The 22561-nt window shown below is 47.2% G+C and overlaps 1 protein-coding gene across 2 annotated transcripts in view; it reads left to right on the top strand.

Annotated features, from left to right (window-relative positions):
• The window catches only part of PRMT8 (protein arginine methyltransferase 8), a 177731-nt gene extending 159564 nt beyond the window's left edge, over positions 1-18167 (top strand). For both annotated transcript variants that reach the window (XM_006923851.1, XM_006923850.1), the window contains exons 7-10: positions 2231-2346; positions 7980-8130; positions 16026-16147; positions 17315-18167. In XM_006923851.1, coding sequence (XP_006923913.1) covers positions 2231-2346; positions 7980-8130; positions 16026-16147; positions 17315-17398 — 473 coding nt within the window. In that variant the 3' untranslated portion in view covers positions 17399-18167. The remainder of the gene's footprint in view (positions 1-2230; positions 2347-7979; positions 8131-16025; positions 16148-17314) is intronic.
• The last annotated feature ends 4394 nt before the right edge of the window (positions 18168-22561 follow it).

The following is a 22561-nucleotide window of genomic DNA, read 5'->3' as shown; positions in this document are numbered from 1 at the left end:
CATGAGATTTTAAGCTCATTGTCTGAAGACTGGAAGGAACTTTAAATATCACCTAACATAAAGGCTGCCATGCTCTGTTTGAAATTGCTTATATTAATTTGTGAAATTTCAACTTCTTGGGTCCCATGTCCAGAGATTCTGATTCAGTAGGTCTGGTTTAGAACCAGGTATCTGTATTTTTAAAGGTGTCCCAGATGATTCTGGAGCACAGAATTACTGAACCAAACTCCTCACTTTACAAACGAGCCCAGAGAAGGAGATTGATCTGTCCATGGTCACATAGCTCGAACGGTGGCAAAGCCAAAGCTCAAACCACATAATGATAAAAACCACTATGTGTCAACTGCTTTCTGTGTGCCAAGCACTGTCTTATGCACTTTACATACATTATCACATTTAATCTTCACAACAACTGTATTGAGTATCTGTAATTATCATCGTCTCCATTTTGAAGAAGAAGAAAGCAACTCTTTGAGGTTAAATTCTTGCGAAGATTACAGAGCCAGATTTGAATGCTAAAGCCCAGGCCTTTAACTATTACACACACAGACTGTCTCAAGTATTTGCCCAACACTTGCACTGAATCTTAACTTAAGGCATGGCCAAGAGAGAAAAAGAGCAGAAACATGGATGCAGGTCTCTTAAGAAAGGATTTTAAACAAAGGCAGCGTGTCTGAGGAGAGAATGAATAGCTGTTTCCAGACTCTAGAAGGGGGTCTTCTCTGAAGCATGTCCTGTCGCCAACCGAGCAGCTTCTTTCTCCAAATGTTGGTTTCAATTGGGAATTTGGCACCAGCCTTGGGCAATATAATGGGATATGACTGGCATCTTATCCTCAAGCCAGAATTTCATAAGCACTCACCCTCTGGGGGATGATTATTCTCTCTGCCTCTTCTCTCTGATGAAGGTCTTTGTGTACCTTAGAAAAGAGTGTGCGTCAAAGGAACACAGCCTTCACTGACCATTCTTTCTTGCCTCCTCACACACCCCCTCTTCCGAACATAAAGGGACATAGTTCCATTTGTTTGATGAACATTTTTAAAAGAAAATTTAATCCTGTAAGATATCAGAGAAAAGAATCTCTACTTCAATGCATTGCTAAGCCCGTCTGAGTAAACAGACAAATGAGATTTAGTAACTAAAGCCTCTGCTCAAGCTACCCTCTGCACTGTGCAGAGGAAGTTATATTCCTGGTTGCTACCACATCAAGTCCATGCAGCTGAAGGGTTAGGGGACAAGCTGGGTTTGAGCCCTAGTTCCACCATTTCCCTGATGTGTGACACTGGGCCAGATACTGCTTGTGAGCCAGATGCCAGCTTCTCCCAAACCCAGTTTTCTCATTTGTCATCTGGAAGTATCCTCATAGGGTTGCTGGGTGGCTGAAATGAAGAGTCTGGCCTGGGCTAGGTGCTCAATCAACGATAGCAATGATTGTCACCATTTAAGAGTGGTCTTGGGCCATTAGACTTGCATTCATTTACTCACCAATCCTGCAGCCTAAACCTTTCTCCCAACAAGCACTGCTGGGATGACTTGTGCCCCACTTGGGGGATAGTTCTTATGAAATGACCCCTTATGTGAGTGCATCATGTCATATGAGAAAGGTAGACTCTCATGGACAACCCCCTCATTTTGCAGTTGAGAAAATTGAGGTTCAGAGAGGGTAGGGAATTTGCACACAAGCCTGGCCAATAAGTGGAGGTGCTGAGATTCAAACTGTAGCCTATTTCGTTTTAAAAGCCAATGTTTCTCTCTGCTGCATTAAAGGTTCAGTGGGTGGGGATGGGGGAAGGGAGAGATATGGACCTCTTTTGTGTGCAGGATGTCTTGAGCAAAGGAACTAACGTAGAAATGTCAATGGCAGAGAAGAGATTTCTAGATACTCTGTTAGCTAAAAGAAGGGGACAGGAAAGTAGGTACAAAAAGTCAGGTAATTTAGGTTCCAGTCTTGGTCCTGTGGCATTCTAGCTGTGTGACCTTAGAGAAGTTTCTCGGCCTCTCTGAGCTTTAGTTTTCCTAACCATAAAGAAGAACCTATACAAATGGTTCTGTGAATGGACATTTGGCACATTGCGAAGCTCTCCAACCAGATGAGCAATTCTCTTTTGATGCAAGGGCACACGGGCTGCCCTTCATTCTTTTGGGCATGCTGTGCTCTAGTACTCAGGAGGGTTGGGGAGACTTCTGGGGGTCCTGCTGCTGGCCCTCATGTCTTGCTCTGTTCCCTCAGGGTGGGAGAATGTCTATGGCTTTGACATGACCTGCATCCGGGACGTTGCCATGAAGGAGCCCCTGGTGGACATCGTGGACCCAAAGCAAGTGGTGACCAATGCCTGTTTAATAAAGGTCTGCAGACTCATCCCGCTTGGGCTTGGGCATGCTGGGAACCCAGCTGTGCTACTCTGGAAAGCTGTGGGCCTGGAATAAAGGCATCGCCAGCTCCTGCATGGCCTCAGCCTGGTGAGGCAAGGTCACCTTGGCCAGAGCCTCTGGATCCGGAAGTGACCAGTCAAAACCAGGCGCTCTCACTAAGCAGAGCCAAAGAGAGAACGACTGGACTCCACGGTGGCACAGCTGAGAGAAGGGAGTCAGTGCATGTCCCTTGGTAGTGTTGGGGTGGGGGCAGTGTGGGGAGTGGGGTGTGAGAGGAGAGAACCCTGGAGGCAGGAGGGTCTGCTCAGATTTGGGAAAGCTACTCCATTCAGGGGTGGATGAGCCTCTTACGAAGGAAATCTGATACCTCAATCTGCTGTGTGATCGTCATTACTCTCCCATGTCCTAGCACACATGGGACCATCCAGACAGAGTGTTCTTCCTGAGTGTTCTTATTTGTACATGCTCTAACATCTTTTCTTCCAAAGCTTTCTTCTGTGCAAATGCCGAACACCTGGTCAGCATCTTTGGCACAGCAATCCTTAGTACATTCTCATTATTAGATATTCAATCTAGACAAATTTCATAGAGCAAAACTCGAGACTCCCCTTGACTCCCCTCCTTCTCAACTGCACACTCCACCTAGAGGAACCGCTGGTCACACATTGGATTGATCTTTCCAGTCCTTTTTCTCAGTCCTTGCATTTATGTATGTTAATATATTATGTCAAATCATACAAACTGCCGATATGTGATTGTAAAAATCTAGAAAGACATCAGTTTCACATGGTTCGAGCTGATTTTTTAATTTAAAAATCTGGTGTTATTATGTAAGTATTCAGCAGCCCACTCAGTTCTGATTTTACTAAAACATTCTTGCCTGCCCTGGCCCTGTACATACTCCTTCTTTGATGGATGTGTTGGGTGGAGGGCTGGATTGTTTACAGTGGCTGAAGGGGCAGGGTCCAGGCCACTGCGGTTGAGGGGAAGCTTCTGAAGGACTAATGCAAACCACTGCTTTGCCAGGGGAGAACAGTCCTTTGTCCCTGGACACGGTCTTCCTAAGAACCTTGGTCCATAGTGTCACTGCAACATTTATAAGGGAGCTCCAAGAGACACTGAAACTAGATGAGCCTCGCACAGCACTCATCAGATGCTGCCTCCCTTTGTAACATCCTGCCTGAGAGGTTTGGCTTTGAGTCTCAGCCTTGGACTCTCCTTGGACAGGGTCCTCACTATTTATTTAACTCGGCCCATTCCAACTCCGGGCAGGATTGATTGTGAGCAAATGTTTCTTCTTATTTCTTCCTACCTGCCTCTCTGTCCCCGAAGCCTCTGCCTTTGGGTGCCCCACATGAGAACCAGGAAAGTACACCCCCGAACAAGCTCACCCATAGTGCAAACATCTCTGTAAATATTGTGGAATAGGTAGAAATTGACTGGTGCAACTACATTTGCCACATGGTAGCTGCTGGTAATAGCTTCAGGTAATAGGTTCAGCTTAGGGATAAAATTCCTTCAATGTACTTGGGCCCCAGGTGACTTTCCCTCCTGCTCTGCTGGTGTGACACTGCACCTCTGTATATCTACTGCCGGTCACATGGTGGACTGGCCTGCTTCTATCTACTCAGGCCAGACTGGTCTCCTCCCTCTTTCCTGTCCCAGCCAGAAACCAGCAAGGGACTTCTCTTGTATTTGCCCCTTAGCCAGGGGCAAAGCAGGAGGACTCAGTGAAGAGGGAGCAGAGTTTTCACATACTCCTGAAAACCCCTCAGGGCTGTGAGGATGTGTTGGGACTGGAGCTCTATGCTGAAGTCTTGCCCCTTCCGCTCCCTGTACCCTCTCTTCCTCTGTCCTCTGAGAAGGCTGAAGACTGCGTTTGCTTCCACAACCAGGAGGCCCTCCATCGGCTCTCCCGCTAATGCACGAAGCAACGTCTTGCCGAGCCTGTTGGGAAAACACTTGCCCTTCTTCACACACTTAATTGCTATTTTCATGCTATTAACGTTGCAGAGTATGACACTTTATTATAATTAAGACTCTGTTTTGACCAGACTTCGGCTCTGAGACATCCATTTGTAACATTATTTAGTGGTGGGGATGGCAGCGGCCAGAGGCTCTTCTGAGTAATTGGTCCCTGCAGAGCCCTCCACTTTGTGGGGGTCACCGAGGGAGTCAGGAGGCCTCCCAGGGTCTCAGAGATGCTATTGCTGCTGCCAAAAGTAAGAATCCTTCCAGCAAAGGGGTCTGGGCTCTGGGAAGCCAGGATAACTGGGTTTGACTCTCTAGACTTTGGGTCTGAGAGGAGGGTGGAACTGAGTGCAGAGGGCCTCTGTGTCTCCACAGCTGATCCCACCCTCAGAGATGGCTCAGCCCCAACTCCAAAAGACCAACTGCCTCCATTGTTACCATTTTAATGTATAGCTTCATTACTTCTGTCTGGAAGGCTTTTTGTTCCTTCAGTGGCCCACATTAAGATGCAAATGTCTGTAGGACCAAGTGAACACTGTCAGCTAACATGGGATATTTGGTTGATGGACCTCTGAGAGAAAGACCCTATAGAGACAGAATTCCTGATAGATGGGTGTGTGTGTGTGTGTGTCTGCGCACTGATAGCAGTGAAGTGAGGGGAGTGACAAAAGGAGAAACGAGCCGGGTCCAGATGTGTCACAGAGCCTTCTTTTCTTTCTAGTTCTCCCTGTCTGTATTCAGGCCAAAAGGTTTGGATATTTTTAGGTAAGACAAGAGGAGTCATGGAAGGTTTTGGATCCAGGGAGCAGCACAGCCTGAAAGGATGTAAGAGATTAATCAGTTGGTACGAAGGAGAGGCCTGGATGAGGGAGGAAAGTTGTCAAGCAGGAGATCTGTTAGTAGAAGACTGATGAGTGTCAGGTGCTATGTCTCACAACGAGGGTGCACAAACCAATAAGGTGCAGCCTCTGCCCCTACAGGGCTCCAGTCCAAAAGCAGGGGCAAGGGTAGAGGTGGTGAGGCTGCTGAAATAGCCAGAAGCAGGGTGGAAAGACCAGGTTAGACTGGTAGCAGAGAGGACCAAGAGAGAAAGATACCACGAAGCTTGGAAAGAGCCTGGAGCCTGGCTAGCTCGCTCTGACTAGGAAGGAGATGGGAAAGTCAGTGAGTGTAGATGCTGTGAGCCTGGCGGGCTCTGCTGATGCCGTTAATAAGAACACTGTCAGGCACAGCTTGCTCTGAGAGTTGTTAAGCTGGAAGGAGCCTGCGGAAAGCATGCAGCCAGGAGGTATAACAAACATCACGGAGGCTAATGAGTACTGGTCTAAAAAGATTTCCTGGATTGGAGTAACGGCCCACATTAATAGGATGACATGCAATGGAGGACCCCCACACTCGAGTCCCGGGAAGAATGGAAAAAGGGTTATGAGAGGGATGCTGTGGAGGGAGGGAGGTTGGCAGGCTAAATGACAGGGGTCAACAGTGTGCTCCTTGAGGTCAGGGATTATAAGTATGTCCCAAGCAGGGAGGGTGAAAGAGTAAGAAATCATAACTTATGAGAAGCAAATGAAAAACCAGAGGCAATTTATGTTGAAGAAGAAAAGGTTTAGGGGACCCATGTGAGTTGGAACAGGCGCTCGGCTTATTCTGTGGGTGGAAGTTACAGAGACTGATGTGGGCTCTCCCTTGTCATGGGACCTACCAATTGGAGATGTCAGGAAATGGAATCAGCTGCCTGGTAAGTAGTGAATGCATCAGCCCTGAGGCAGGCAAGTAAGCACCTGATGGCCACTTTTGAGGAATGCTACGGAAGGGGCTATTGCATTAGTTACAAGGGGACTGGCTTTCTAGTCCCATCACATTCTGCATGCCTGACCCAGGACTCACCATTACATTAGTTTCGTTCCCCATCCTTGGGCACTAGAAGCACAGCCTCACTTGCATGTGAAGTGATCTCACTCAGGGGCTCCCACATTCCCCTAAATCTGTAATCCCACCTCTTCTCGACTAACAGGTCAGAGCTTCAGCTCCCCACGAGGTTATCAGGCTGCTCACCCCAGCGCCACAGGGCTCTAAGCTGCTGGTTCCCTTGATCGTACCTCCTCCTCTTCTGTCCCATGGACACAGGACTTCTCTTTGAAGGACCTGGGTTCTTTATATCTGCTTTGCCCATATTTATCCTAGAAATATGTAGAGATAAGGGCCATTTTCACTATGTCACTTTGTCTCTTCCCTGCTCTTGTTTCCCCACCCTCAGACCCCTCTCCTAATTATTACCAACATGTTCTATCATCTGGGTCTCAGGTGAGCCCCTGGGAACCATTCCAGGCATGTAGATGTCTGGCTCTCACAGTCTTCATATCAGGGTCCTGCTACACATCCCCAACAGTAGGAAGTCCTTCCTTAGACCTCTCTGAAAGCTGCCTGATGCCACTTGGGCTCTTGGAAAGTCTGCCCTGTCTCACCGGAGCCAGCAAACAGTAGGTCAGCGTCCTTCACATAGAAAAGAACAGCACATTGCCAACCGTCTTTAATTACACTTGCTCCCCACGCAAGATTGATCTCTAGTCACTTCCCGACTGAAATTGTTAGAATTAGTAATTCTTCATGTTCTCCACTCTCCAGCCAAAAATGACAAACTCTCACCTCTTATTTCTCCCTTTTCTTTCTTTCCTTTTCTTTCTTTTTTTTTTAACTGTCCAGGCTTGCTATAAATGGCCAGCAGAAGTTCCTCAGCTCAGTCCTTTCTTTCTTTCTTTCTTTCTTTCTTTTTTTTTAACTGTCCAGGCTTGTTATAAATGGCCAGCAGAAGTTCCTCAGCTCAGTCTGTGACTGTGGGTGGGCTCAGGTCCTCAGTCCTGAGATAATACTTGATGACTGCTATTGTCGGCACTTAAATATTAAAAAACTGGGAAACTGCTTCATCCGAATCACTGGGAGGACTTGCTAAAGCACAGATTGCTGTTTTGATTCAGTAGGGCTGGGATGTCCTCCCCTCCCCACCCCCTCAGAATTTGCTCTCAATTGATGCTGATGCTAGTCATCTGGGGACGTCACTGTGAGAACGACTCAGTGAATGTAGTGATGCCAGGGAAGACTGCTCTGAGGACATTCGAGTTAGGTTTAGGGATGCTCTGTTTACTTAATGCTTCTCTTCTTTCCCTTCCCCTCCCCATCAGTCCCCACCCCCAGCAGCTTTATCTTTTTAAAAAAATTTTTAATTAAGTTTATTGGGGTAACATTGGTTAATACAATTAACCAATTATCATTTGACATCTGTATATTCTATTGTGTGTTTACCACCCAAAGTCCAGGGATCAAATATAGGGTTTAGAGGGAGGGTGAAGTGGGTAAAGGGGATCAAATATATGGTAGCTGAAGGACTTTTTAATGCCGTTCCCCTTGGTTCTGTTTCATATTCGTTTGCATCATTGCCTGAGCATGCTCTACCCTAGAAGGGATGGAGGATGTCATTGGGAGGTGGCGGCGGGCAGGGGGAGAGAAGTCAATCTAAGAGTAATGACACCCTGGAGAGTCGACCATAGGTTGTCCTCCATCGGAATGAAGGTGTTCACCAGGACCCAGACCTGGGGGAGACGCTAAGTGTCCGGAATTCTCTCTTCCCTGGGCTGCAGGAGGTGGACATTTACACGGTGAAGACGGAAGAGCTGTCGTTCACATCTGCCTTCTGCCTGCAGATCCAGCGCAATGACTACATCCACGCCCTGGTCACCTATTTTAATATCGAATTTACCAAGTGCCACAAGAAAATGGGGTTTTCCACAGGTGAGGCTTTTGCTGGCATTCCAAATCCTCTTCTCCCCTGTTGCTGAGGCTATGTGGGAAGTGACACAGGGCTGGCCTCGACGACGTTGGGGAAGGACCTGGGCGCTAGTGAGGGACCCTTACTCTACATCTCTTAAGCCTTCTCTAGCTGCAGAGTAATCGCACGTCTCCATGCTTTTGGTTGCTCAAGGAGAAGGTAAATAAAACTGGCTGGCATGGTCAGAGCTGAGAGAGGCAAAAGTATGGGCCCCTTTTCAAATGTACATTTGCTCATTTAGCATTTCCTGAGCATATTTTGTGTGAGAGGGGAAGGAAAAGAGTAGAATTAAATTTCTCTCTCTCCACTGCCATGCTTTACTACAGGATTCAGGGCATCACTCAGTAGACTTCAAACAGTGCCTCTATGTCTCCAACTTTCCTCCCTGCTCCCATCCCAATCCATCCTCATTAAGTCCCTGACAACGTCACCCAAACACCAGCCATGCTCTCCCTCCTAGCCCTTCTTCAGAGGTGCCTCATTGCCTGTAGCAGAGAAGCCCAATTGTCTTAGCCTGGTAAGTGCGGGGTTCTGTGACCTGGCCCTAGCCCACTTTTCCAACTTCATTTCTCATTACTTCTCCTTTGCGTTGCCTTCCGCCCCATCTTGTTGCTGCCACTGCACACATAGCCTGTTCACACTGAGCGGTTTGCAGTTTCCTGAACTCAGTGAGACTTCTTAAGTCTCTGGGCATCGCCTCTGCACATGCCTTGTTCATCTTGGTGTGCCATGGGAGAAAGGGGGTCTTTTGTCAGAAGCTCTTGTTGTTTCCTTTCCTCTTGTATTAGTTTCTTAGGGTGACCATAACAAATGACCGCAGACTGGGTGGCTTAAACAACAGAAATTTATTTCTCACAGTTCTGGAGGTTAGAAGTCCAAGTTCAAGATGAAGGCAGAGTTGATTTCTCCTGAGTCCTCTCTACCTGGTTTGCCTATGGCTGCCTTCTCCCTGTGTCCTTACATGGCCTTTCCCCTTTGTGCACATATCCCTGGTGTCTCTCTGTGCGTCCTCATCTCCTTCTGAAAGGACACCAGCCAGATTGGATGAGGGCCCACCCTAAGGGCCTCATTTTAACTTAATCACCTCTTTAAAGGCCTACCCCTAAATACATTCACATTCTGAGGTACTGGGGGTTAGAGCTTCAATACATGAATTTTGGGGAGACATAATTTAGCCCATAACACCTCCCTCACCCCACCCCCACCTCCTCACCTGGTTAACTCTAGCATGGGTCTCACCTCTCAGATCAGGTATTACTGGATCCCCTCCTTCCCTCTTGGGTCAAGCTTAGGTATCCTTGGGGCTCCCTAACATCCTGTGCTTACATCTGTCATGGTGATGTTTAAAGTGATGCATATGCACAATAGTAAAAAGAAATCAAAGGATATAAAAAGTCAAGGAAAAAATCCTCTCCCCATCATCCCACTTTCATGCCTCGGAGGCATATACATTGTTAACAATTTCTTTTGTATCCTTCCAAAAAATTTCAGTGGTGCACAAGCACATATATATCTATATATACCTTTTTTTTTTAACCTTTTTATTTGAAATAGTTATAGACTCACAGGAAGTTGCAAAAATAGTACATGGAGTTCTGTGAACCCTATGCCCAGCTCCCCTCATTGGTGGCATCTTACATAACTGGAACAATATCAAAACTACAGCATTTAAAAAAAATACAGGTTGGCTCATACTAGACACAATCCTCTCTGCCACCTTTTCTTTATTTAACAATGTGTCTTGGAGATACTTCCATAGCCTCACAGTAATATCTACTTTCATTTTTAAAGGACTACATAGGATTTCCATGAAGAATATGCCATCATTTATTCAACATTTCCACCCAGTTTTTTGCACCCTTGGTCTTCCTGCAAGCCTGGATCATATCTTATTAATCTCTGCACTCTCGGCTTCTATGGCAGTGCTTGGCTTCTAGCAGGTCCTAAACAGATCTCTGTTAAATTAGTGTATGAAGTTATGACTTCTGCCCTTAGGGTTGTACTCAGATTGACCATTCATGTGGAGTCTCCCTGAAAACTGGAAGCGTGTTGTTGAGGGTGGAGGAAGTGTGCATAGAGTGGGAATAGGTGGGTTCTACGAGAATTCAGGGATGTGATTATTCACTTCCTGAAACCATGACCCTCTTTTATCTGTTGATGGAGGGGGCAAGAGACATATCTAATCTGTCATAGAATGTTTTTTTTTTCCCCCAGAACCAGTGTCTCTTGAACACCAATACCAGAGTTTTCTAGTCTCCATCAGCCAGGCCAGTGCTGGTGCCTTCCTGCCAAGGGAAAAACCAGAGATGCCTAATCTGGGTCATTACAGCTGCCGCTCCCCACCTCTCTTACAGGGGCACCTGTGAGCTCATCTTCTTGGTGGGCAGGAACAGCCAGGAGTGGGCAAGGGAGATTTTATCTGGACCCTAAAAGATGGGGAAAACTCAGCTTCGTGATGGTGAAGAGTAAGGTCATTGAGAGGGCCAAGGAGGATCCTATTTGAGACCAGGGCTGTGACTAGAGGCCAGGAGTGAAGCCGCAGTGGCTGGCTCTGCCTCTACCCCTCCAGGATGATGTCTTCCACAGGGTCTGCCCTGCCGCAGGTGATGGGAAAGTCATTGGGCAAGAGTACTCTGGAAGAAGTTCTGGCCTTTGAAAGTCTGAGCTCCAGCCCTATAGCTCTCAGCTGGGGTTTCTTTTTTCCTAAAATGATCTATTTCCAGCCCTTGAGGTCAAGCAGGCAACCTGGTAGACCTATCCATAGATGGCTCTCTGGCTCTGTGGTGGCAGGGACTACATTCCTGATGCCCCCATTGGTAGGAGGCTTGGTTAAATTCAAATTCAACATCAAAGAAATCAGACCTGGGCTGCCTGGGAGATGGTGAGGATTTGAAGAGTTAAGTTCCAGCCATTGGCTCCTTTCCTTCCTGTTCCCTGGTCACACCCTGCCATAGTCCCACACACGCTCACACAAGAGGAATGATGAAGAGTATGTTTTATAAGCTCAAACTAGATCAAGGTCTGAGCCTACTCCTCTGTCTTTTTGCAGTTAATGGCATTATACTCCTTCCCCTCTGCACAGAATCCCAGTATCTCAGGTTCTACAAGGACATTCAGAGTTTCTACAGTCCTCTTTTTTCCATGCCTTGGTACAGAAGTTCTTAAAGTGTGGTCCATGGACCAGCATGGAAACTTGTTAGAAATGCAAAGTCTCGAGCCCCACCCCAGACCTGCTGAGTCAGAAATTTTGAGGTGGGGCCCAGAGAACTGTGTCTTAATAAGTCCTCCAGGCGATTGTGATGTACAATCAAGGTCAAGAACCACTGCCCTTCTGCAAGATTACCTGAACAAGATGGTTGAGAATTTGACCAATGTCGACATCCTCTGGAAAGGCAATTCCAGCTCCTCATTATGGTGTGCCTTCTGGCCTCACCAAGACTTTGTGCCTTCTGGCTGACACAGACCCCTCTTGTTGCAGCATTTCCATATACATAGCGAAATTAAATTGTTTAGCAGCTTTCTCAGCCACCCTGAGATGTCAGCATGGGGTTTTGTTTCCAGCACGAGCGGATGTCCTTACCAGTTATTATGGATTTGGCAGCAGGCTCTATGCAAACCCTCTACACTCTGACCACCAAGTAAAGAGTATTTGCTTTTTGTTTTTAAGGACCCCAGATGCACAGAATTAGATGAATCTTAATTCTTGGTTAATGGCATACTATTAACATTGAGTCATACAAGGTTCACTTTTCATTTATTTATTTATTTATATAATGAATATCTGTGAATTCACCATCTCAGTAACCAGAACGTAAATAAATACTAACTAGAATGCAAATAGTAACTAGAAATAAGATTATTATTATTATTGGAAGTAAATATATTAGTTAAGAAATAAATTATTAGAATGTAAATATTAACCAGAGACATTATAAATAAATGATTATAATAATAAATTTAAGTAAATTAATTCATAGTCACATAATAAATCTGTGTGAACTCACCACCTAACTCAATACCTTAAATGTTATCAATACCTTTCATTTACCTGGATGCTCTGCTTCTACCCCATCCCCACTCCCCTTATCACCTCTAGATGAACATTATCCTGAATTTTGTGTTCCTTATCCCTTTGCTATTTTTGAAAAGTTTTATCACATGTATGTGCAAGCCTAAACAACATACTGCTTGGTCTCAGCTATTTTTGAACTTCGTGCAAAAGTAGCCTGCTTATGTGGCCCCTCCCCATCACCCTCAACCATGTTTCATCTCAGCCCAGCCCTGGGAGGCCTACTTGAGAGTATATTGAATATTGCACAGCTTGAAAATGATCCTTGTTAATGGCCTGGCATCTCCTCTCTGCAGCTCCAGGCAGAAGCCATAATGGGCATAGATGCCTAGAGTTCCAGGCTGTGCCAGCCACTGGGCCCAGCTGCCCTCACCCCTTGGGCACATTCTAGTTGGGTGGGGGGAGGAATGGGAACTGGGGCCCTAGGCTGCTATGTGATAGGTAGAAGGGCAGTAGGCTGAGTATAAGCAGTTCTAGACTTATGTCCCCTTCCCTTTGTACAGATTCCTGGTTTTTCCAGGAATCAGCAAGGTAGGGTGATCAGATGCTGGAGATGACTTTGAACAAGTTACTCTCTGGGCCCTGGGCTTTTTATATGTGAAATGACACCATTGGACCTAGATTACCTGGCAGTCCTTTCCAGCTTTACCATCCTGTGACATAATTTACTCAGGTCAAAGAAACTTCTTGGTGCATAGTCTTAAATTCTCCAAAAAGCTTGTGAAACCCCTAGGGAATATAATTATAAATTTACAGCTAGGAAAAGTATTAGGTTCCACTTAGCCATTGGGAAGTGAAACAGAAAGCAGAATTCCATTCTCTTTCCAAAAGCGCCAGAAAAAAATCTTTCCATGAGAGGCTCCTGCCATTTGTTCCCACAGACTGCTGTGCTCTGCACCCCCATCCTTAGTCACAACTTACAACAAACTTTATCCTTTGTCTTCTTACTTAAGCAGCAGGATCTGAGGGGAGGCAAGGCTGTATTGATTGCTATTCTCCAAATTTAAGACCATATCTGTTGAATGAATGAATAAATGAAGGCATATGCACTTGGAATGCTGCAGGCAGTACTGCTCAGGCTCACTTCAAAATATAAAACACAACTTGTCCAGAAGAATCTAGAACCCAGAGAGACCGTGAGGGGAGGGGCTTAAGGGAGGGAGAAAAGGGGTCAGGATAGTAAGAGTATGCAGGTATTTTCATAATAGAGAAAGCTGAAAGCAGTGACACAATCATGAAGATTGCATTTGGGGCAGGGCTGGAGAGGGAAAGACTTGTTCATTGATGAGAACTCTAGATGTCGTCCACAGCCCCGTGTGCTTGTCCTTGTGCATAGCAACTTTCTGGATGCTTCCCTAGGACGTTCTAGACTGCTGGAGTGAGGCAGCGCACCTTTTCAGGCTGGAGTTATAGTTTATGAATGAATAAAATGATATACCACCGTCCACAACGATGAAATAACCACCTAATATGATGGCTTAGGAACACCCTAACATGGACCTAATATCTTATAGGTAGGGTGATCATATAATTCACCTTTCAATTAAGGACACTGTCGAGAGGGGGAGAGCTATTCATAATTATGCCAGGAAAACAAAAGTAAACTGTAACTTTCCCAGCACAACAGGAGGCTTGGTCACCCTTAGTGTACCCTTTTCCCCTTCTCACAGTGCCCCCCATCCTGCAGATGTAGAAAATGAGTCCGAGGGTCACAGTGTAAATATGTGGCAAAGTGGAGACTAGAAACTGGGCCTATTGTTGCCTAATTGAATGTCCTTTACACTGATCCCCACACAAGAGATGTTATTAGAAGTGAATGATTCAGTTTGCGCAGTGATTTCAGCCATGGCTGTGTGTCTATATAACCTGGGGGAAGATTTTTAAGTCTTGGAAAACTTTTACCCTTCTCATCCCTCCCCCAAAATACTGAATTCAAATCTCTAGGAGTAAAGTGAAAACATCCAAATTTTAATAAGTTTCTCCTGGATGCCTTGTTGGAGGATTAAGATTGAGAAGATTGCTTTAGATAATTAGTCCATGGCTAATGGACTCATCATAGAAATGAGATGTTTGGGCAAATTCTTACTTTTTGATGTTGATGTGGTAGTGGAGGAGAGAGAAATTACTTTCCTCCAATCTAAGGCTGGCATGTTTTTGAGGGCTACCATCAGAGGCAGACTACTGGGTTTGGTGAATCTAAGCCAGTGAAATTTCTGGGATTCTCACAAGGCATCTGATTAGGAGACAGAAGGAAACTGCTTGAATCCCCTTGAAGGTCTTTAAGAACAGAAGAGACACCTGTCTGAGCTGGTGTAGGTGGAAGTGGGGGCGAGAATGCTGTCAGTCATATACTGCTATTCTTCGCACACACTGGAGACTGTCTTTTGACAGTTTATTTAGATGTAGTTGGCAGGGAAGTTTCTGGGAGCAGGTGGACTTTGTCCTTAGACAGCAGTATGCCTTAGGGACCAGGAAGGCTGGCTGTGTTTGGGGATCCAGGATCTGAGGGGCACAGATTACATGTTCATGATCATTCAAGCCCTTCCAAATGCTCAGGCTGCTCTTCCCCATCCATGACCTTGAGTTTGCATTGATTTCCCACATGCACACACTGAATGCTACTCAAGTCTGTATTCAAACCGCTGACATTTGATCTAGCCAGTTTATTGAAAAAAGGCAAAGAAAGAGACTCTTCAGCTCCATTAAAGTCGATCTTGGGGATTTGAAAGATCTTAGAGGTCACCTGGTCTGATTCAGTGCATGATAAATTCCCAGTCAGTGGACCTCAGGGGCTTATGCGATTGTGAGACAGATCTAATTCTTTCTGGTGAATTAAAACTCTGCCTATTAGTAATTCCCCCTGAATAGTCTTTGTTCTGCCTCTAAAGCCACATATAAGACCACACATGTCTTTCCATGTGACAACTTTTGAAGCATTTGAGAGGCACTTCTCATATACTCCCCAAATCTCCTCATCTTTAGCTCTTGTCCTAAGCAAAGAGGAAATCAGTATTAATGAGTTTTGCATCTCAGTGGAGGAAGGTAAAGGCCTGAAGGGCCAAGAACTTACTATAAGATGGGTCTTTGTATAGGTTCTAAAGCCCCTCAGTGTAACTGAATATCTTTGGATATAATGAAGCATCATGAGAGGTCTACTCTTTGGTTTTTCACCAGATAAATCATTTATTCATCCTTTATTTCTAGTTGATCCAGTTAGGAAGGCACAGCTGACACCCCTTAGCAGGCTTGGGCTAATTTTGGTTCTAGGGCAGAGAAGGAGGCAGGGAAAACTATTTGTAGGGCTGGGCTGTCAGTGGAACTGGGGAAACTGGGTTAGCTGTGGAGTTTGCATAAATGATGTCTTTTAAGGGAAGACAGGATGGCCTACTCTACAAACCTCTCCCCCACACTGTCTGAAAGTCTTTGCTCTGTCGAACTAATGAAAAACTAGCATTCTGAGATTCATTTGTGTTACGGAGTTTAGTTGGTAAGAGGGTATGTATTCATTCCTCTCGATATGAATTTGTATATCAGCTTGTTCCCTTCTGATCTCCAGCCAAGACCCACAGTCTTGAGGGATGGGAATCTGATGGAAGGGCTGTCCCTAGGGCCGAAAGGGGAGTTCTAGTGGGGGTTTGGAGGCAGGCTACAAGGGCTGGACACCTTGTGTGCAGGTCAGACAGTCCCAGAAGAAACCCAGTGACTTGTAGGCAGGTCCCCAGCTTCAGCTCTTTTGGAGATGTCTTCTCTGATACTTTTGTTCCACCTCCCCTGTCCCTCCCCCCTCAGCCCCCGATGCCCCCTACACCCACTGGAAGCAGACTGTCTTCTACTTGGAAGATTACCTCACTGTCCGAAGAGGAGAAGAGCTCTACGGGACCATCTCCATGAAGCCAAATGCCAAAAATGTGGTGAGTGCTGAAGCAGGCTCTGTGTGGGCTGGAGTCAGAGAGGAGAAGGGACCGCAGAGCTGGTCCCAGGACCCACTCGCCCAGGTGCCTAAGTGCCTTGTGCACAATCAGAAAAGTTACCAGGGAGGCAGTGAGAAGCCGGGCTTGGATGTGACTAGACATAACTGAAGGACTCCAAGCTTGGCCCCTGAAAGCCAGGAACTAGACTTTTTCTAGGCACCATCTGGACTCTCAGCTTTGAACACAGCTTCACGGAGGGGCTTTGAGAACGGAGGCTGTTGCCATGGGTTTCATCTCATTTAAGACGAGCTGAGTCAGGAAATAAGAGCTTCTGAGGGTTTAAGCAGAGGAGCAACACAATCGGATTAGCATTAAACTTGAACCACGTCTGGCATAGGGGTCATGAGCCCCCCTCTCTACAGTCTGTTACTCCACCATTCTCACAATGATGGGGACAGAGGCTGTATGGCCTTTATGTAGTCGTGTCTTACAGCGTGATGAAATCTCCAGCCATCCTGCTCCATCCTGTCTGGGATGTGAATCATCCTTTTGTCTAGTGTGTCCACTTCACTTCATCTCATCACGTAGGCATTGTATCATCATCTCACATCATCAAAAAAAGAAGGGTTGGCATAATTCCTCCTGGACTGAGTGGAAATCATATAGTCATGGGAGAAAATCTGGCTGCATTTGAATAGAACATGTTGGAGCAACACTAATAAATTTCAGAGTGGATACAAAAAAGAAAAGTTTCTGGTGGCCTGGAGAAGTTTGATTTACATTCCTTCAGCTGGCCTGGTGGGTTGGAGACCATGTGATTCTTTCTTTCTGAGCTACCCCAGGTATGGGCAAGTACACTAAGAGTCTACAGAATGCTTGGAGGATTATGACACAGAAGACTCAACCACCCCACTCTGTTTTCTCCCAGGATGAAATCAGAGGGAACGTTTTTATATTATAACAGGAAGGATTCAGGTTAGGAATCAAAGAACTTCCTGTGAGGATAATGAGGCACCAGAATAGATTCCTGAGGGTTGTTCGTGGGAACTCCTTAGCCAGCAAACCTTAGGAACACAGTAGACACCCATTCTTCTGCCGGCGGGGAGGGGAGCAATGCCGTGACTTCCTCCCACACTAATGCTGTGACCCTTTGCTCCTTCTTTGCAGCGAGACCTCGATTTCACAGTAGACTTGGATTTTAAGGGACAGCTGTGTGAAATATCTGTATCTAATGACTACAAAATGCGTTAGCACACGTGGGAAGCTGCAGAGAGTGAGCGAGAAAAAACTCTCACCTCAATCTGCAGCACTGTAACAAGGAATACTGTTTGCAGGACTACACGCTCGAAAACCAGTTTTAAACTCTGCCTTGAAGATTGGGGAACTCACTGGGGCTCCCGTGGGCCCTGCCACTGGACAGATGACCTCCAGCTCCTCAGCTCTGCTCTGCGAGCCCTCCACAAAGGCTTTGCAGTCACTGACCAAGAGCGACCTCGAGTGCTGCGGCTGGGCCCGAGGCCAGAAAGTACCCATGTAAACCCATTGTCCTCCTTTACTGTGAATCTCCGGATCTTCCAAGTTTTGCATGCTGCAGGCATCTAGGGCAGATCGCTTCACTAGAACCTGGAGACTAGTATCTTTGATAGCATAAGCCAGAGTTTCTGTCTGTGCGGTGGTGTGTGCGTGCGTGTGCGCATACAGCATATACAGTTGTTTCTTTACCCACAATACTGTATATGCATTGCATATACAACCATTGGGTACACTCATGTGTTCATTCAGGGCGTGTGTGTGTGCGTGTGCGTGTGGGTAGAATATATATTACTCTCAGAGGAGATTCTGTTGCTTTTGAATAGGAATTTGTTTTGTGATTAGCTCTCCCCTTCCTCATCCCTTACCAGATGTTAAGCATCTATGAAATTTTCTCTGTACTAGCTCTGGTCTCCTTTTGACTAGACCGTGGCTCTGAACCCTGAGCATAGTACCACACTCTGTGGGCACTCAATAAATGCACATGAGAGTGAAGCAGTGGGACAGCTGTATTCCTGGGGCTCTGCAGTGGGAGGGCTGGGGACGAAGTTAAAGGCAGTAATGGAACAGAAAATCAAAGGAGCAGCGCCTTGGTAGCTCCCTGCTTCCAGAAGGCAAGCTCTTCAGTAGAAGCAGCTGTAAAGTCAGGACTGGCTCAAGGGCATCTGCCCTGCAGACTCTCAGGGGGTGAGAAGAGGGTCCCAGAGCTGGGGCGGGGGGTTCATGAACAAACCAAGAGTGCTCTTGAATGGGAGGCTGCATGTAACCTGGAGGGAAGCCGAGGTCACGAGCAGGAATCTGGGTTATGCATGCTGTTGGGAGGGCCGGGAGAAAGCAGAAGATGGTGAGTTTGTGGTCCTGAGTCACTGGGGAGAGACTGGGGCAGGGTCCAAGGGCAAGGCCAGAGGAGGGACGTTCCCCTAGGGTGCTGAGAGTTTGCAGCACCACATGGATGGTCTCATTCTTCACCCAGGGCCAATATATGGCCTGGCCTGTCACCCTTTGCATCAGCAGCAGCCCACACACAGAGCCCAGGTGAAAGACACTTGGTCCTCGAGGTGGCACCCCAGTTTCCCATCACAGCTCCTTTCCCCAGTATGGCTGGCAAATCTCCAGTCCCCCCAACTTCTTCAGCTCTGCCACCTCTAAGATTTTGAACTCTAGTCTCATCATGGAGAGGCAGAACCAGAAGAGAGACTTCTGTGGCTGGGAATGGTCACTTGAGGAAAAGATAGAGACCTCACCTGTGGACAGGGACCCAGGTCTAGCTGACCTGAAGATTCAATTGCCAGGTAGCATGAGGGCCTGCCTCTTTGGTGTGGGGGAGGAACGAGGCCAGGTACCTGGGCCATGGCGGTCTACCTGGCTATTCCGTCAATGTACGGAGGACCCTGGGCAAATCATGCTGTATTCCTGAGCCTCAGCCTCTTCACCACGGAAACAGGGAGCAGGACCAAGTGAGTGTTCCACACTGTGACCTGGGGGGCCTTAGCCTTGTGGGAGGTGCCAGGGACAGAGTGGACAGAGCTGTGGGTCTCCACTCCCCAGATTCAAAAGGAACAACATTTCCTTTCTGTTTTTATTTTCTTTGGGAAAAGAATTCACTGCCAAAAATAAAAATAAAATAAAGAAATGAAAAGAAACCAAGACAAAAACCAAACACCTTTGAAAACAACTTATGTTACAGACCCTGAAGTCCTCTTAGCCCTAATACACTGGGGTCAGTGCTATCTTGGACCCTCCCCCCACAACTCCCCCAACCCCACACCTGGTGCCATTTTACCTAAAGCACTTTCTGCAGCTCCAAAGCAGCCTTCGGGGCTTAGCTAGGCTCCTACCACTTGGCACAGGACCACATGTTCACTTGCCTGCATCTTTATGTTCTCTCCGGCCCCCATTAGCTCTAAAATATTCTCTCTAGAACCGTTATCATTCAGAAATGGGGAAAGGCTCCGTAGGCAGACAGGGGGTCTTTGTCTGAATTTTAAAAGGGGCCTTGTCAAGGAGCCTGTAGATTTGCGGATGCTCTGCTTAGCAGGCAGAGTGGATTCCACTTGCCCTTGGCCTGGGGTTTTGGGGTGGTATGCAAACTTCACAACAGTACTCAGGCCCTGAGAGAAGTGGCTGGGCCCCTTGGAGCTCTTGTTTTCCATGAGAGACCTTTAGCCTCAGTCCAAGTGTGGTAACAGAATCTCTGTAGGATGGAAATACAGCGTCCTTTGTCAGACCTGGTAAAGTGTTTTGTTTTGGTTTGATTTTGGTCATTCTTTAGCTTCGGAGACAGGCCATCTCATCTCATCTCATCATCTCCCCTGGGAGAGACATTCCAGGGGCTGGGAAGGCAGAGAGGTCATTTAGAGGAAGTGATGGAGCTGACAGAGTCCAGGACACGTGGATGCAGAGGAGGCTTTGGCTTCCCTGGGGATGGCAGTGCCCTTGAAGATAATAACTGACTTCGGTGGCAATGGCCCCGCCCTTTCATAATTCTCTGGCGTCTGTTTACTTATTGGCTTCCCCAAAGCCCTGGGAGAAGGCGTGGAGCTGAGACAGATCTGGGCAGCGAACACAAGTCTTGCTCAACGTGCCCTCTGCTGCCTGTGCTGCTTCCTCTGAACCTGTGGCCTGGGAGGCCTCTCTTTGTGCCTAGAGAATAATACAGTGAAAACCATCTAATGTTTTTTGTCCACATGTATTAGACAAGAAAAATAGAGAAACTTAGGAGGAGACCTCAGCAACTGCTGTGTTAGAAGAGGGAAGGGATTAAGAAAGGACATGGGGGTGAGGCCTCCAGAGGGCAGTCTAGGGGAACTCATTAGTGGGTTTTCACTGTGGTGAAAGTCAGAGATAGTGTTCCTGGAGGAAGACCCTTTTAAAATTCAGCTCTGGATTCTGTCCCTTCTCAGGCAGTGGGCCCATTCTACTTTGTGGAGAATTCCATCCATGGATAGTGGGGCAAAATCCTACGTTGCCAGGAGCCAGCTGGGATGATAGTCCCCCAGGAGCTCTGTGTTTGGGGCCTGCTGGCATCCATGGCACCCCTGGAGGATGGGAGGCTGGCAGAGCAAAGGCCCAGCAGTCTTTTGGACCTCCACAGCCTTCAAAGGAGAAGAGGATCACCCTGGTGCTGCCCTCGCCCCGGGTCTTCGGTCCCTGCCGGGCCATCCTCTCTCTCTGCTCCTGGCTATAGGAGTGAAGCCCGCGAGGCGGGAAGGAGTGGTTCCGCAGTGGCCCCTCCCTCCTGCCCCTGGGAATGCTCCGTGGGACCTGTAATTTCTCTCTGATTTGGTGGAAAATAAGCAATATCTGCTTTGAGCATGTTCTGAATAGAAGTTGATATATGAGATGAGGTTTCAGCATGACAATAGAGATGCTATAAAAATGACTTCATTTATGAAACCTCTTTTTTCCCCAACTCTGCCTTTTTTTTTTTTTTTTTTGAGACTGTACAAAACCCATTAGTGACTTTTTCTTTTTCTTCTGTCACTCTTCTTCCTCTCTGGGAGAATGGCTCCCTTCCATTCCCAACCCCCCTTCTCCTCAGATCTGCAGTTGTGGTGCCTCCTCTGTGGTCTTATTTGGGTTGTTTGTACCTGGGTCACTCTGGGCTTGCTCTGAGGTCTACTGCAGGCATGGTCTCTCTTCCCCACTAGACCGCAAGCTCCAAAAGCAGGGCTTCCCTCTTTCTGCCTGTGTTTTCCCCTGAACAGAATGGAAATGCAGATGGGAGATCACAGGGGCACAGCTGACCCGCTCGACTTCTGTGAAACATGTTCCAGGAGTGAGTCTAGGACCACCAGGCTCCTGGCCCCAGTCTGTCTGTGTCCCTCAGGAGATGCCAACATTTTCTTTACTCTTGCAAAAGCCACTCCATGAAGGCCATCTCCCCTTCACTAGGCAATACCTCGTCTCCTTCTCTGTAACCTTCCTCTCCTCCTCTAGGCTGAGCCTGGCTCCAGATCTCAGTAACAGGATGATTTAAGCCAGAGATCTCAGCCCATCTCTGTGCCCTGGGATGGTCACCTGGTCAAGGAGTTTGTGCCTCACCTGTTGCTAGTTCCAATCATTGGGTATCTTCCTTGCCTTGATCTCTTGTCTTTAAGTTCTAAGTCCCATGTAGTATGCGAGCTTTTTCTTGCACCCCACCCCTTCCCACCCTCTGTCCTACTACACAGAGGGTCCCCAGCATGGCTTCTGGAGCTCTCTTTCTAAAGACAGATTTTTCTGGATCCCTGCTACCTGCCTAGAGTCTCAAATGGCACCTCCCTGCACACCTAGTCTGAGTGCTATCCCACCTGTAAGGTCCCCTAACTAGCTTTAGATCCTCAGGCTGTCGTGTGTTGTGTCCAAGCCCTGGGCCTGTGGTCTTGTGACTGCCAGGATAAGCCTGACTTCCTGAGGATGGGTCATCTCCTCACACCTGTTTGACCACAGTCAATGTACCTGGTTCTACATCTTGAACCTTCCAGGTTGCCCTGTCCCAATCTGTTGGAAGCAATTGGCCCATATTTAACTAAGGCTCAGTGATCAAACATTTATTGGATAACTAATGGACTCCAGGCTCTGAGCTGGGCATAGCAATACAGCAGAGTCAGCAGGCACTGTCCATACCCTCACTGCACACACTGCCTAGTTGTCAGTCTCTGGGCATGCTAGGCCTGTTCTTTCCCCAATACTGAGAAATTTATTCCCTCAGCCATGTTCCCTACCCACCCCATGCTACCCCATCCCATCCAGTGAGCCATCCACAGTCTTAGCCTAGCTCGGTGAAACATGCTGTGTCAGGGTAGGTGATGAGGCATGTTGCTTCCTTAGCATCTGTCAGTCACTAAGCCTGTGAAAGAGAAGGAGAGTATGCCTGAATTCTCCACTATCTGAGAAATCCAC

The sequence above is a fragment of the Pteropus alecto genome, unplaced genomic scaffold (assembly GCF_000325575.1).
Source record: "Pteropus alecto unplaced genomic scaffold, ASM32557v1 scaffold76, whole genome shotgun sequence".
NCBI classification, from domain to species: Eukaryota; Metazoa; Chordata; class Mammalia; order Chiroptera; family Pteropodidae; genus Pteropus; species Pteropus alecto.
Note: the sequence above shows the minus strand (reverse complement) of the source record. Positions and strands in the feature narration are given on the sequence as shown.